General features: G+C 41.9%; 2 protein-coding genes across 2 annotated transcripts in view; one reads left to right on the plus strand and one right to left on the minus strand.

The window, feature by feature from the left end:
• ptenb (phosphatase and tensin homolog B) overlaps positions 1–10,781 on the minus strand; it is a 21,155-nt gene extending 10,374 nt beyond the window's left edge. The window contains 3 exon segments of the mRNA XM_063892524.1: positions 6,951–6,995; positions 7,151–7,235; positions 10,400–10,781. Of these exon segments, the coding sequence (XP_063748594.1) occupies positions 6,951–6,995; positions 7,151–7,235; positions 10,400–10,481 (212 nt within the window). The 5' untranslated portion in view covers positions 10,482–10,781.
• A 1,200-nt stretch (positions 10,782–11,981) lies between these two features.
• On the plus strand, positions 11,982–16,740 carry atad1b (ATPase family AAA domain containing 1b). The gene is made up of 10 exons (XM_063893808.1): positions 11,982–12,168; positions 13,221–13,439; positions 13,621–13,719; positions 14,061–14,181; positions 14,422–14,622; positions 14,755–14,861; positions 14,951–15,040; positions 15,152–15,202; positions 15,383–15,513; positions 15,767–16,740. Exons 2-10 carry the CDS (start codon positions 13,266–13,268, stop codon positions 15,885–15,887), a joined length of 1,095 nt encoding a protein of 364 aa, XP_063749878.1. The 5' UTR covers positions 11,982–12,168; positions 13,221–13,265; the 3' UTR covers positions 15,888–16,740.
• The last annotated feature ends 157 nt before the right edge of the window (positions 16,741–16,897 follow it).

The following is a 16,897-nucleotide window of genomic DNA, read 5'->3' on the forward strand; positions in this document are numbered from 1 at the left end:
CAAGAACACTGAGGCTGTGTATAAGAAGGGCCAGAGCCGACTCTACTTCCTGCGGAGGCTCCGGTCCTTCAACGTCTGTAACACCATGCTGAAGATGTTCTACCAGTCGGTGGTAGCCAGTGCCATCTTCTTTGGTGTTGCGTGCTGGGGAAGCAGATTGAGGTCAGCAGACGCCAACAAGATCAGCAGGATCGTCAGGAAGGCTGGCTCCGTCCTGGGGGTCCAGCTGGACTCTTTGCTGGTGGTGTCTGAGAGGGGGATGCTGCGCAAGCTGCGTAGTATCATGGACAACAACGCTCACCCTCTCCACCAGGTGCTGACCTCATACAGAAGCACCTTCAGCAATAGACTCATTCCACCCCGGTGTACCATCAGACTCGTTAACTCATCCACCTCAGGTCGTTAGAGGAACATTGGAGACTCAGTGACACTTTATTTCATCGCAATGCTGTCATTTCATTTCACTCCACTTTCACATGTCACTTTATGTAGTATTCAGCTTAGTTTCATTAGTTCTCTTATTACTGTGCTGCCATTTGCACTACACGTATTGTTGTATATTGTATATACCTACGTAGTTACTGTAACTACTTCACTATTTCATATTTGCAAAGCTGCTCTTATTGATACATTTAGTGTATATTTAGTAATATGTGATGTATATTTAGTGTATATTTAGTAATATGTGATGTATATTTAGTGTATATTTAGTAGTTTAGTTATATTGAGTGTATATTTCTCCTTCCTTCTTTGTATTGAACTGTTGCACCTCAATTTCTCTCGGGATAAATAAAGCTTCTTGAATATAAGGAGACATGCATGGTGCCTACAGGGAAACATGGGGGCAGTGTCCGTGGGGCTGCATGAGTGCTGCTGGAGTCGGGGAGCTGTGTTTCATTGATGGCAGCATGAATTCACAGATGTGCTGCTCGATACTGAAAGATGCTACCATCACTCCGTGCCCTTGGTCGTCGTGCACTTTTCCAACATGACAATGATCCTAAACACACATCTAAGGCCACTGTTGGATTTCTGAAGAAGAACAGGGTGAAAGGCATTCAGTGGCCAAGTATGTCTCCTGATCTGAACCCAATTGAACAGCTATGGGGAATTCTGAAGAGACAAGTTGAGCATCACTCTCCATCCAGCATCCGGTCTCTAAAAGAGGTCATTCTTGAAGAGTGGAAAAAGATTGATGCAGCAACATGTTTCCAACTTGTTCTTTCCATGCCTAGAAGACTTGGTGCTGCCATTAAAAATCATGGAGGCCGAACACAGTACTAGATGTAGTAGTTTGTGTTGTGGGCTGTACTCATTCTGTATCGCCCTTATTTGAGTAAAAGTGAAACATGAGTAATCTAAGATATATGATTAACCTCACTTTCATGTTAGAAGTTAAACACGTTATATTAAACTTGTTACTAAATGTTACTTTTCAAAGGGGGTGTACTCATTTACGCTGAGCACGGTGTGTATATAGATACACATCCCGGAGGAAATGAAGAGACCACTTCAGCATTATCATCTTCTCTTGTCATTACTTAAAGCTTTGTCTTCGAGTTCATTCTTATTTTATTTTGTTATTCTATAAACCACTGACCGTGTTTCTGTGTTCTGTTACTGTGTTACTCTGTTACTCTGTAACTCTGTGTTCTGTTACTGTGTTACTCTGTAACTCTGTGTTCTGTTACTGTGTTACTCTGTAACTCTGTGTTCTGTTACTGTGTTACTGTGTTACTGTGTTACTCTGTAACTCTGTGTAACTCTGTTACTGTGTTACTCTGTTACTCTGTAACTCTGTGTTCTGTTACTGTGTTACTGTGTTACTGTGTTACTCTGTAACTCTGTGTTACTCTGTTACTGTGTTACTGTGTTACTGTGTTACTCTGTAACTCTGTAACTCTGTGTTACTCTGTAACTCTGTGTTCTGTTACTGTGTTACTGTGTTACTCTGTAACTCTGTAACTCTGTGTTACTCTGTAACTCTGTAACTCTGTGTTACTCTGTTACTCTGTAACTCTGTGTTCTGTTACTGTGTTACTCTGTTACTGTGTTACTCTGTAACTCTGTGTTCTGTTACTGTGTTACTCTGTTACTGTGTTACTCTGTAACTCTGTAACTCTGTGTTACTCTGTAACTCTGTAACTCTGTGTTACTCTATGTTACTCTGTAACTCTGTGTTCTGTTACTGTGTTACTCTGTTACTGTGTTACTCTGTAACTCTGTGTTCTGTTACTGTGTTACTCTGTTACTCTGTATCTCTGTGTTACTCTGTAACTCTGTGTTACTCTGTTACTGTGTTACTCTGTAACTCTGTGTTCTGTTACTGTGTTACTCTGTAACTCTGTGTTACTCTGTTACTGTGTTACTCTGTAACTCTGTGTTACTCTGTTACTGTGTTACTCTGTAACTCTGTAACTCTGTGTTACTCTGTAACTCTGTGTTACTGTGTTACTGTGTTACTCTGTAACTCTGTGTTCTGTTACTGTGTTACTCTGTTACTCTGTTACTCTGTTACTGTGTTACTCTGTTACTCTGTATCTCTGTGTTACTCTGTAACTCTGTGTTACTCTGTTACTGTGTTACTCTGTAACTCTGTGTTCTGTTACTGTGTTACTCTGTAACTCTGTGTTACTCTGTTACTGTGTTACTCTGTAACTCTGTAACTCTGTAAATCTGTTACTCTGTTACTCTGTAACTCTGTGTTACTCTGTTACTGTGTTACTCTGTAACTCTGTGTTACTCTGTAACTCTGTGTTACTCTGTAACTCTGTGTTCTGTTACTGTGTTACTGTGTTACTGTGTTACTGTGTTCTGTTACTGTGTTACTGTGTTACTCTGTTACTGTGTTACTCTGTAACTCTGTGTTACTCTGTTACTGTGTTACTGTGTAACTCTGTGTTCTGTTACTGTGTTACTGTGTTACTCTGTTACTGTGTTACTCTGTAACTCTGTGTTACTCTGTTACTGTGTTACTCTGTAACTCTGTGTTACTCTGTAACTCTGTGTTCTGTTACTGTGTTACTGTGTTACTGTGTTACTCTGTTACTCTGTAACTCTGTGTTCTGTTACTGTGTTACTGTGTTACTCTGTTACTGTGTTACTCTGTTACTGTGTAACTCTGTGTTCTGTTACTGTGTTACTGTGTTACTCTGTTACTGTGTAACTCTGTGTTCTGTTACTGTGTTACTGTGTTACTCTGTTACTGTGTTACTCTGTAACTCTGTGTTACTCTGTAACTCTGTGTTCTGTTACTGTGTTACTGTGTTACTGTGTTACTGTGTTACTCTGTTACTCTGTAACTCTGTGTTCTGTTACTGTGTTACTCTGTTACTCTGTTACTGTGTTACTCTGTAACTCTGTGTTACTCTATGTTACTCTGTAACTCTGTGTTACTCTGTGTTATTCTGTAACTCTGTGTTACTCTGTAACTCTGTTACTCTGTAACTCTGTGTAACTCTGTGTAACTCTGTAACTCTGTGTTACTCTGTTACTGTGTTACTCTGTAACTCTGTGTTCTGTTACTCTGTTACTGTGTTACTCTGTAACTCTGTTACTCTGTAACTCTGTGTAACTCTGTGTTACTCTGTAACTCTGTGTTACTCTGTAACTCTGTGTTACTCTGTTACTGTGTTACTGTGTTACTGTGTTACTGTGTTACTCTGTTACTCTGTGTTACTCTGTAACTCTGTAACTCTGTAAATCTGTTACTCTGTTACTCTGTAACTCTGTGTTACTCTGTTACTGTGTTACTCTGTAACTCTGTGTTACTCTGTAACTCTGTGTTACTCTGTAACTCTGTGTTCTGTTACTGTGTTACTGTGTTACTGTGTTACTGTGTTACTGTGTAACTCTGTGTTCTGTTACTGTGTTACTGTGTTACTCTGTTACTGTGTTACTCTGTAACTCTGTGTTACTCTGTTACTGTGTTACTCTGTAACTCTGTGTTACTCTGTAACTCTGTGTTCTGTTACTGTGTTACTGTGTTACTGTGTTACTCTGTAACTCTGTGTTCTGTTACTGTGTTACTGTGTTACTCTGTTACTGTGTTACTCTGTTACTGTGTAACTCTGTGTTCTGTTACTGTGTTACTGTGTTACTCTGTTACTGTGTAACTCTGTGTTCTGTTACTGTGTTACTGTGTTACTCTGTTACTGTGTTACTCTGTAACTCTGTGTTACTCTGTAACTCTGTGTTCTGTTACTGTGTTACTGTGTTACTGTGTTACTCTGTTACTCTGTAACTCTGTGTTCTGTTACTGTGTTACTCTGTTACTCTGTTACTGTGTTACTCTGTAACTCTGTGTTACTCTATGTTACTCTGTAACTCTGTGTTACTCTGTGTTATTCTGTAACTCTGTGTTACTCTGTAACTCTGTTACTCTGTAACTCTGTGTAACTCTGTAACTCTGTGTTACTCTGTTACTGTGTTACTCTGTAACTCTGTGTTCTGTTACTCTGTTACTGTGTTACTCTGTAACTCTGTTACTCTGTTACTCTGTTACTCTGTGTTACTCTGTTACTCTGTGTTACTCTGTTACTGTGTTACTCCGTGTCACTCTGTGTTACTCTGTTCTGTTACTCTGTGTTACTCTGTGTTACTCTGTGTTACTCTGTTCTGTGACTCTGTGTTACTCTGTGTCACTCTGTGTCACTCTGTGTGACTCTGTGTGACTCTGTGTGACTGTGTGACTCTGTGTGACTCTGTGTTCTGTGTGTTCTGTGTTCTCTGTGTTCTGTGTTACTCTGTCACTCTGTGTTACTCTGTGTTACTCTGTGTTACTCGGTCACTCTGTGTTACTCTGTGTTCTGTGTGTTCTGTGTTCTCTGTGCTCTGTGTTACTCTGTCACTCTGTGTTACTCTGTGTTACTCTGTGTTACTCTGTGTTACTCTGTCACTCTGTGTTACTCTGTGTTCTCTGTGTTCTGTGTTCTCTGTGTTCTCTGTGTTCTGTGTTCTCTGTGTTCTGTGTTACTCTGTCACTCTGTGTTACTCTGTGTTCTCTGTGTTCTGTGTTACTCTGTGTTCTCTGTGTTCTGTGTTACTCTGTGTTCTCTGTGTTCTGTGTTACTCTGTGTTCTCTGTGTTCTGTGTTCTCTGTGTTCTCTGTGTTCTCTGTGTTCTGTGTTACTCTGTGTTCTCTGTGTTACTCTGTGTTCTCTGTGTTCTCTGTGTTCTCTGTGTTCTCTGTGTTCTGTGTTCTCTGTGTTCTGTGTTCTGTGTTACTCTGTGTTCTCTGTGTTCTGTGTTCTCTGTGTTCTCTGTGTTCTCTGTGTTCTGTGTTACTCCGTGTCACTCTGTGTTACTCTGTTCTGTTACTCTGTGTTACTCTGTGTTACTCTGTGTTACTCTGTGTTACTCTGTTCTGTGACTCTGTGTTACTCTGTGTCACTCTGTGTCACTCTGTGTGACTCTGTGTGACTCTGTGTGACTGTGTGACTCTGTGTGACTCTGTGTTCTGTGTGTTCTGTGTTCTCTGTGTTCTCTGTGTTCTGTGTTACTCTGTCACTCTGTGTTACTCTGTGTTACTCGGTCACTCTGTGTTACTCTGTGTTCTGTGTGTTCTGTGTTCTCTGTGCTCTGTGTTACTCTGTCACTCTGTGTTACTCTGTGTTACTCTGTGTTACTCTGTCACTCTGTGTTACTCTGTGTTCTCTGTGTTCTGTGTTCTCTGTGTTCTCTGTGTTCTGTGTTCTCTGTGTTCTGTGTTACTCTGTGTTCTCTGTGTTCTGTGTTACTCTGTCACTCTGTGTTACTCTGTGTTCTCTGTGTTCTGTGTTCTCTGTGTTCTCTGTGTTCTGTGTTCTCTGTGTTCTGTGTTACTCTGTCACTCTGTGTTACTCTGTGTTCTCTGTGTTCTGTGTTACTCTGTGTTCTCTGTGTTCTGTGTTACTCTGTGTTCTCTGTGTTCTGTGTTACTCTGTGTTCTCTGTGTTCTGTGTTACTCTGTGTTCTCTGTGTTACTCTGTGTTCTCTGTGTTCTCTGTGTTCTCTGTGTTCTGTGTTCTCTGTGTTCTGTGTTCTCTGTGTTCTGTGTTCTCTGTGTTCTGTGTTACTCTGTGTTACTCTGTGTTCTGTGTTACTCTGTGTTCTCTGTGTTCTCTGTGTTCTCTGTGTTCTCTGTGTTCTCTGTGTTACTCTGTGTTCTCTGTGTTCTGTGTTCTCTGTGTTCTGTGTTCTCTGTGTTCTGTGTTCTGTGTTAAATAAAGATTTAAGGAACATGTGGAGTGGTTTCTTCATTTTTCCGGAGCTGTATATAAATATATAAAGAAACATCTGAACAGACCTTACCCTGGATTTAAGGAGAGAAATGAAGGACTCTCAGGGACCAGGTCCAACTGAAGGACTCAGAGGGACCAGGTCTAACTCTACAGATTAAAGTCAAGGACTCTCAGGGACCAGGTGTAACTGAAGGACTCTCAGGGATCAGGTCTAACTGAAGGACTCTATGGGACCAGGTCTAACTGAAGATTCACAGGGACCCGGTCTGATTGAAGGACTCTCAGGGATCAGGTCTAACTGAAGATTCACAGGGACCCGGTCTGATTGAAGGACTCTCAGGGATCAGGTCTAACTGAAGGACTCACAGGGACCAGGTCTAACTGAAGATTCACAGGGACCCGGTCTGATTGAAGGACTCTCAGGGACCAGGTCTAACTGAAGGACTTTCAGGGACCAGGTCTAACTGAAGGACTCTCAGGGACCAGGTCTAACTCTACAGATTAAAGTCAAGGACTCTCAGGGACCAGGTCTAACTGAATGACTCTCAGGGACCAGGTCTAACTGAAGGACTCACAGGGACCCGGTCTGACTGAAGGACTCACAGGGACCAGGTCTAATTGAAGGACTCTCAGGGACCAGGTCTAACTGAAGGACTTTCAGGGACCAGGTCTAACTGAAGGACTCTCAGGGACCAGGTCTAACTCTACAGATTAAAGTCAAGGACTCACAGGTTGTAGATCTTGTAGTGATTCTTGTGCTTCAGATCCAGGAACCTGAGAGAGAGAAACCTTGTTAACTCTGCGTTCATTAAGATGTAGTTTATATATTTACTGATCAGCAGGAGGAGCAGGGGAGCAGGACGAGCAGGAGGAGCAGGAGGAGCAGGACAGCAGGGGGAGGAGGGGGAGCAGAAGGAGCAGCTTCTCACCGTACGACGTCGTCAATGTTGTTCCTGTAGACGCCCTCCAGACGGTCCGCTGGGAAGCCCATGGCGATGATGTTGGGGTAGATATCTGACGCTGAGTCAGGGAACCATCAAAGGGAGGAACACTACATTTCCCACAATGCAGCAGTGGCAGAGCGAGAGCATCAACAGATCTTAAGAGTTTGAGGAACAGTTCAACATCGAGATTCAGAGGTTGAACTGTAATAATAAAGTGGAACACCTTCAGTTTAGTTATATAATATATATAATGTTAGTGTCTCTAAAACTTAAGGGTTTCATTCTTTCTAAGATAATTACCATTTTGTAAATACATATTCTTTATTATTGATATTCAGTTTGTTTTATTTTGTTAAAAAACATTTATATATATTACATTTCATTTATCAACACATTTGAGTTATCATTGTTGTTGTTGTGATTTATTATCAAATCCAATATTATTCTATTGTCTCGTATTTCATATTATCATTTATAGTCAGTTAATAAATCTATGATAATTCGTTGATTATTATTTTTTGTCATTTTCATTTTTATTTGTTATTATTTTTAAACAGTGCTGATGCAACACCACAGTTAGCTTAGCATGTTAGCATCTGTTGACTTTAAGATTCTCCAGAAACAAATAAAAACAAAGCCGCTAAAAAGTACTCAAGTACATTTCAAGGTACTTGTATTTCAATGAGTATTTCCATGTTATGCTACTGTGTACTTTTACTCCACTACATGTATTCAGTACCTTTAGTTGCTAGGCAGATCTGGATTAATGATGGTAAATATAATCTCCCTTAAATCAGACTGTAGTTCACCTGCAGTAAATCCAGCAGCTACCCTGCAGTATACAAAGCATTCAAACTAGCTGCACCTTTACCAGCTCTGAGAACACTTTAATGATCAATCATTATAAAACATATCAGAGATATTATTCTGAAATGGACCAATCAGACAATGACTACTTTTACTGTCGCTACTTTAAGTACATTTAGAGGAGAGTACTTTCTACTTTCACTGGAGGAACATTTAGAATACTTTCACTGTGACAGAGTATTCCTACACTCTGGTACTTCTACTTTACTCAAGTACAAGACCTGAGTACTTCTACTTTACTCAAGTACAAGATCTGAGTACTTCTACTTTACTCAAGTACAAGACCTGAGTACTTCTACTTTACTCAAGTACAAGATCTGAGTACTTCTACTTTACTCAAGTACAAGATCTGAGTACTTCTACTTTACTCAAGTACAAGATCTGAGTGAGTACTTCTACTTTACTCAAGTACAAGACCTGAGTACTTCTACTTTACTCAAGTACAAGACCTGAGTACTTCTACTTTACTCAAGTACAAGATCTGAGTGAGTACTTCTACTTTACTCAAGTACAAGATCTGAGTACTTCTACTTTACTCAAGAACACGACCTGAGTACTTCTACTTTACTCAAGTACAAGACCTGAGTACTTCTACTTTACTCAAGTACAAGATCTGAGTACTTCTACTTTACTCAAGTACAAGACCTGAGTACTTCTACTTTACTCAAGTACAAGATCTGAGTACTTCTACTTTACTCAAGTACAAGATCTGAGTACTTCTACTTTACTCAAGTACAAGATCTGAGTGAGTACTTCTACTTTACTCAAGTACAAGATCTGAGTACTTCTACTTTACTCAAGTACAAGATCTGAGTACTTCTACTTTACTCAAGTACAAGATCTGAGTGAGTACTTCTACTTTACTCAAGTACAAGACCTGAGTACTTCTACTTTACTCAAGTACAAGACCTGAGTACTTCTACTTTACTCAAGTACAAGATCTGAGTGAGTACTTCTACTTTACTCAAGTACAAGATCTGAGTGAGTACTTCTACTTTACTCAAGTACAAGACCTGAGTACTTCTACTTTACTCAAGTACAAGATCTGAGTACTTCTACTTTACTCAAGTACAAGATCTGAGTACTTCTACTTAACTCAAGAACAAGACCTGAGTACTTCTACTTTACTCAAGTACAAGACCTGAGTACTTCTACTTTACTCAAGTACAAGATCTGAGTACTTCTACTTTACTCAAGTACAAGACCTGAGTACTTCTACTTTACTCAAGTACAATACCTGAGTACTTCTACTTTACTCAAGTACAAGATCTGAGTACTTCTACTTTACTCAAGTACAAGACCTGAGTACTTCTACTTTACTCAAGTACAAGACCTGAGTACTTGTACTTTACTCAAGTACAACACCTGAGTACTTCTACTTTACTCAAGTACAAGATCTGAGTACTTCTACTTTACTCAAGAACAGGACCTGAGTACTTCTACTTTACTCAAGTACAAGACCTGAGTACTTGTACTTTACTCAAGTACAAGACCTGAGTACTTCTACTTTACTCAAGTACAAGATCTGAGTACTTCTACTTTACTCAAGTACAAGATCTGAGTACTTCTACTTTACTCAAGTACAAGACCTGAGTACTTCTACTTTACTCAAGTACAAGACCTGAGTACTTCTACTTTACTCAAGAACACGACCTGAGTACTTCTACTTTACTCAAGTACAAGACCTGAGTACTTCTACTTTACTCAAGTACAAGACCTGAGTACTTCTACTTTACTCAAGTACAAGACCTGAGTACTTCTACTTTACTCAAGTACAAGACCTGAGTACTACTACTTTACTCAAGTACAAGACCTGAGTACTTCTACTTTACTCAAGTACAAAACCCGAGTACTTCTACTTTACTCAAGTACAAGCTCTGAGTACTTGTACTCCTGCTGTACCGCAGTATTCCTACCCTCTGCTGCCATCCCCGTACAGAGTCCATGCTACTCTGCCCCTGCTCCTTATGGTTGCCACCTGGATGTGTAGGGCTGTAAATATAATGTATATTTGTATCTGTAAGATTTTATGCATGAATCTTAATTAATATGTGTAACTTATTCTCCCTGTACACCTCTCACACATTAACAGTGAGATCTCTTCGTTTAGTGCAGGTGTGCCCAGGTGAAGGATAGCTCTGTGTTACTGCTTGTTGATGTATAGCGGTGTAATTTCCTCCTACCTGTACAAACACAATAAGGTGTATTCCTGCAGCCCATAACCCACATTACCACAGCTCTCTCTCCGGTGTTCGTTGCACAGATGTGTGTTCGTGTAGCTGCTCTGATATACGGAGTGCTCCTGCAGCCTCTCACACTAACAGTGGATCCCGCTGTCTGTTTGCATTCTGCCCAGGTGAAGGATACAGGTGAGGTCCAGGTCGAAGCCGTCCTCCTGGTACCTCCTTTTATTCCGGCTCACGATCTCTTTGATCAGGGAGGCCATCATCAGGAGCTCCGGAGCCTCGGACCGGCCTTCAGTCTGCAGGCAGGCCGGAGGAGAGGCTGTTTTCTGGGTCAGAACCAGGGGGCGTCGGGGCCTCCTCCTGCAGGCCTCAGATCACACATCCGAGGGACTTCTTTGCGGGGGGAGCTCCAGAAGCTGCGGGCGGCGGACGGATCGGACGGTTCTCCGGTGGAGGCTCCGGGGTGCGGCGGGAGAGCTGCCCGGGATTAGAGGCAGATCTGCGGGGAGAAAAACCAGGGAGAGAGGGGAGAGAACCGGAGAGGAAACATCCGCTAAGCGCCTTCAAAATAAGAGTCTGGTTTAATGCCTTCAAAATAAGACTCTGGTTTCACGTCCTCAAAATAATATGACAGAAAAGACTATCAGAATCAGTTATTGTAGGTTTATACATACCAGGACTCTGCCTTGGTGTATTTGGTGCATAAAATGAACACAGTTAATGAAGATAAATTGTAGGAATAGGACCATAAAAAATGTTTAAATAAAATATATTAGAAAGATAGAGAAATATTGAAATTACAAAGAATGTGTACTTTATAAAATGACAAAATACAAATAAATACGTAAAATAATGTCGGAAGCCCTGAGTGTAAGTTTCATTCTTCAGACTGTAGGAAAAAACACATCAAGAAATAAATACAAATGATACCTTTTCACTGTCAATGATTTACCGTGCTTTTATTTTTGAAAAACCTGTAGTGTCCTGTTTTTGCGACACTGATGCTAACTGTGAGCATTGTTAGCTGGGTTGCCAGGTTTTAGTGGGATATCCTCCCATTCAAAACATCCTCCTCCAATCAGAATCAGAGGGAAAAAATCTCTGCCTGGCAACTAGCAGAATGACGTCACATAATAAACCCAGCATCCGTAATGTTACACACTTTATATCATATTTATATATGTTTGTATTTATGGAGGATATTTGAAAATATATTGAAGTCTTCTTAATATTATTTTAGATTTTTTTTCAAGCTTTAGGACTGATTTAGAATTGATGTACCAAAAATACAATACAAATAAATAAAATACATATTCAACGTTATTGGATTTATTTGCCAATCATATTATTGTGTTTGATTTAATTGTATTAGTAATCATTTGCTGTTGTGAAGCTCGAAAAACACAGTAAACCTCCTGTAATATACTGTACTTCTCCTGATTGTAAGGATGAGTTGTGTTACAGCGCCCCCTAACGTTTTGAGGAGATATAAAACAGACATGAATACATGTCAGTAATAATAACCAGTTTATATTTACCCTTCTTTGTTTATTAATCCAGCCTTTTAGTTATTTTAGAGATTCTATGAGGTGCTGCACCCCCTTTTCCTATAACAAAAGGCAACCAAAATAAACAAAACAAACACAACAAAAACCAGACAATGCGTTTAATCTTTAAACAACAGGAGGAGAACATAGTGCCTTATTTGAGTATTTAAGAAGCGCGCTGCTCCTCACTCCGGTACAGCAGGGGGCGGTAACGAGCCTTACACGCTAGGTGCCTCTCGCCGCCTTAATACCAGAAGAAGAACAGCTCGCAGCCACCTGCTCCCAGCACCACCGAAGAAGAGCAGACAGAGGAAGGTGAAGCACTTCGTCACGATTCACTGGATTAACGGACTGTCTGTCTGTGTTCCTCCCGTCGGCTAACCGGAGCTATCGGTGCCCTGCGGTGAGTTACCGGCATATCTATCCGTTCCCCCGGGAGACGGAGAGAGAGCTGCTCCGGTACAGAGAAGGTCAAGCTAATGCTAATGCTAACAGCTAACTGACAGCTTTCGGTTTTAATGGAAACATCCAGAGGTTTAAAGTAACGAAATACTGAGTATGAAATACTTGTATTCAGTATGAAGTACATGTACTCAGTATGAAGTACATGTATGAAGTACATGTATGAAGTACTTGTATTCAGTATGAAGTACATGTACTCATTATGAAGTACACTTTAGAAAACTGAAGTACATTTCTGAGGTACTTTTACTTTACTTACTACTAAGTACTTCTGCTCTACAGTTCAGAGGTAAAGGGTGTACTTTTACTCCTCTACATGTATTCAGTACCTTTAGTTGCTAGGCAGATCTGGATTAATGATGGTAAATATAATCCCCCTTAAATCAGACTGTAGTTCACCTGCAGTAAATCCAGCAGCTACCCTGCAGTATACAAAGCCATTCAAACTAGCTGCACCTTTACCAGCTCTGAGAACACTTTAATGATCAATCATTATAAAACATATCAGAGATATTATTCTGAAATGGACCAATCAGACAATGACTACTTTTACTGTCGCTACTTTAAGTACATTACACAAACAGAACGTTTCCTTGCTTGTTATTGAAATTACAACGCTCTTTAAGTTTATAATCTATGACTAAGAGCGGCTCTTTAATTCAGCCTACATTAAAATGAATACTAGTGACAGTCCATCCCTTTCACCAAACTCCATTTAAAATCTCATCATACCTTCTGCTTGCGCTCATCCTTGTGTTGTTTATCTCGCTCCACCACACACCAAAGCACATTACCTCTTCTGTAAAGTCCCGGGTTATAAACTCCATTCTGGTTCTGATCAGTGACGGTTCAAGCCTACTTCACCTTGTCTTTAAAGCTGTGGGAACAGGACTGAAGATCTGAGACGCTTCACCTGCTCTTTAATCTGTGCATAACAGTGATTATAAATCTGGTGTGTCTTCATGAGACCTTGTTGTTGTTGTTTCTCTGCAGGTGTGTCCTCCCAGTGTACTCCCTGTGTGACCTCTGACCCCCACCATGGTTCTGAGGGAGGTCCCGGTGGAGAACATTGCCCGTCCTCTGGGCAGGAACGAGGTCATCGGCCTCATCTTCCGCCTCACCATCTTCGGTGCTGTCACCTACTTCACCATCAAGTGGATGGTGGACGCCATCGACCCGACCCGGAAGCAGAAGGTGGAGGCGCAGAAACAGGTGAGACGGGAGGGGGCGGGGCTTAAGGGCAGGTGTGCTGAGTCATGTAAACACACAGGAGAGATGTTGTTGTTTAGATATTTGTTTCCCTAAACGATCCATGAATGAAAGCAGCCGCCTGTAGAGTCTGAGGGACTCACCTGTAGATATTCAGAGGTCTGGATCTGTTCTGTTGTTCCAGGCGGAGAAGCTGATGCGTCAGATCGGAGTGAAGAACGTGAAGCTGTCAGAATATGAGATGAGCATCGCAGCTCACCTGGTGGACCCTCTCAGCATGCAGGTAGGTTTCAGGCTCTTATTTTTATTAGTTCCATAAAGTCCAGATGGTTTAGAGTTCTGCAGAGGAGCCAGAGGACATGCAGACAGAGGGAGCAGAACTCTGAGTAAAATACACAGAAACATACTTATATAAGACGTCTGTCTGTCTGTCTGTCTGTCTGTCTGTCTGTCTGTCTGTCTGTCTGTCTGCCTGTGTCTGCCTGTCTACCTGTCTTCCTGCCTACCTGCCTCCCTGTGTGTGTGTGTGTGTGTGTGTGTGTGTGTGTGTGTGTGTGTGTGTGTGTGTGTGTGTGTGTGTGTGTGTGTGTGTGTGTGTGTGTGTGTGTGTGTGTGTGTGTGTAGATCACGTGGAGGGACATTGCCGGTCTGGACGAGGTGATCACTGAGTTGAAGGAGACGGTCATCCTCCCGGTCCAGAAGAGACACCTGTTCCTTGGGTCCAGACTGCTGCAGCCCCCTAAAGGTGAACACACTCTGTGGAGGAGGAGCAAATATTCCTAAGAGGGTCCCTGTTCTTCTTCTGTGGTGCTCCGACACTAAGGGGCGGGACATCTCTCAGCGGTTAGCCAATGAGAGCAGACTCTGGTTTCAGACAGAGGAGTACGTAAAGAAGCAGTCAAGCAACCAGGGAAGGAAGTAAGGACACAAGTGTGCTAGGAGGTAAGGGAACATATACTGACCCTGCTTGTCGTCACGGTAACAGGCGTGCTGCTGTACGGCCCCCCCGGCTGCGGGAAGACGCTGATCGCCAAGGCGACTGCGAAGGAGGCGGGCTTCCGCTTCATCAACCTGCAGCCCAGCACGCTGACGGACAAGTGGTACGGAGAGTCCCAGAAGCTGGCCGCCGCAGTCTTCTCCCTCGCCGTCAAACTGCAGCCCTCTATCATCTTCGTGGACGAGATCGGTGACACACACACACACACACACACACACACACACACACACAAACACACACCGCAGACATCTTTTTAGAAATACTTTGTATGATGCACAATTATGAAGTATTATTTAGTGTGTGTATGTGTGTGTGTGTCAGACTCGTTCCTGAGGAGTCGCTCCAGCTCGGATCACGAGGCGACGGCCATGATGAAAGCTCAGTTCATGAGTCTGTGGGACGGATTGGACACAGACACACACTGCCAGGTACACACACACACACACACACACACTGCCAGGGACACACACACACTGCTGATATGTACAGGATGACTGACCTGTCCTCATGTGCTCAGGTGATCATCATGGGAGCCACCAACCGTCCTCAGGATCTGGACTCAGCCATTTTGAGGAGGATGCCTACCAGGTTTCACATCAACCAGCCTGTAGGAGCACACACACACACACATACACACACACACACACACACACACACTCTGCTACACAGGTATCTTCAGGTGAGATGTGTTGTTGATGTTTCTGTCTTTTTATTTCAGAGCAATCAGCAGAGGGAGCAGATCCTGAAACTCATCCTGGAGAACGAGAGCGTAAGTTCCTCAAACACACCACGATGAGTTCACTGACTCTGGAGAATACACACCTCCCTGTGGGTGATCCGCCGGAGGAGCACTGGGTCAAACACTCCCAGTTTAAACTCATTGTCTTTAATGTTTAGTAGCAGAAATAACAAAGACTTTTATTTTGAAAACCTGTCTGTCTCTCTGCAGGTGGACCTGTCGGTGGACCTGCGTGACGTCGCCAAGGAGACAGAGGGTTTTTCAGGAAGTGACCTCAGAGAGATGTGCAGAGACGCTGCTCTGCTGTGTGTTCGAGACTTCGTCCACAACCAGAGAGACAGGTACCTGTCTGTCTGTCTGTCTGTCTGTCTGTCTGTCTGTCTGTCTGTGAAGTAACTTAAGTAGATTCAGAGGATCAAAACTGTCTCTCTCACCTGTCTCCTCTCAACTGTCTCAACTGTCTCTCACCTGTCTCCTTCACCTGTCTGCTTCACCTGTGTCCTTCAACTGTCTCTCTAACCTGTCCCTCTCCCCTGTCTCTCTAACCTGTCTCTAACCTGTCTCTCACCTGTCTCTCACCTGTCTCCCCCTCAGTGACTCAGAGGACTGTATCCGTCCGATCCATCAGGACGACCTGCAGAGGGCCATCGGTAAGATGAAGAAATCAAAGATGGCGGGGGGGCACGGAGCCCTGCTGCACGCTGCTCTGGACTGAACCCACACTCACTCACACTCACACACACACACACACTTTGAATACGTGCCATTTCTCTTATTTAAATCAGGTCATCGTGTCGCTGAAACAGAACTATTTAGAGTAAAAACACAAAAAGTGTGTTTTTGTAGGAATGTCTCTGAGAACTACGTTACCCATGAGCCTAAGCAGCTGTGATGTCACAATAAAACTGCTGAGCCAAATTAAAAAAGGGAATTCATTGAAACTGAGCTTTTATTGTGAAAATCGTCCCTCCCAGAGGTCTCTGTTTCAGACAGAAATACAAATAGATTAAATATATTCTCAGATCCAAATAAAGGAATGTAATCCAGTTTAGATATTTGTCCTATTTCTTCCTCAAACCTGAACAAACTTCTGTAATAAAATACCATAAAATTAAGATAAGAAAAAACTATTTAAATTGGAAAGAAATAATAAAAACTGCATTTCCCTGTAAAACACACACATTATGCAAGGTAAGAAACGTTTAATTAAAACCTTCTTAATGTCTCTGGAAGCATATCATATAAACCCTATACACTGAGTTGGAATCTGTCTCCTTTAGTCTCCAAACCTCTGATTGATTATATCAATTCTGGGATTATTGTGAACAAAGTGTACTTTATTATGTGTTTATAAAACTGAACTGTGGTTTATGGTTTCTACTTCAACTGAAAATCCTTTCCTTAATTAAACACGAGAGGGTAAATATGATGGCTGTTGTTGTTTACATAGATTATATTGACATGTTATTTGACTGTATATCACAGGATCAGTTTTATACACAACGGTTGAAGGTCTTTTTTACATTCTAGTTATTATTTAAGTTATGTAATAAACATGTCAAAACAAACCCGTTTACATGTTGTCAGCGAGATTTATGCAGGAGTAGAAATATCAGAAATAACCAAACACTCACCAATGTGCAGAGGTGTACAAACACACACACACACACACACACACACACGCTTAACTTGAACTGAAATTACGTTGAATTATTTCTGAAAGAC

Source organism: Eleginops maclovinus, chromosome 10 (genome assembly GCF_036324505.1).
Source record: "Eleginops maclovinus isolate JMC-PN-2008 ecotype Puerto Natales chromosome 10, JC_Emac_rtc_rv5, whole genome shotgun sequence".
Classification (NCBI taxonomy): domain Eukaryota; kingdom Metazoa; phylum Chordata; class Actinopteri; order Perciformes; family Eleginopidae; genus Eleginops; species Eleginops maclovinus.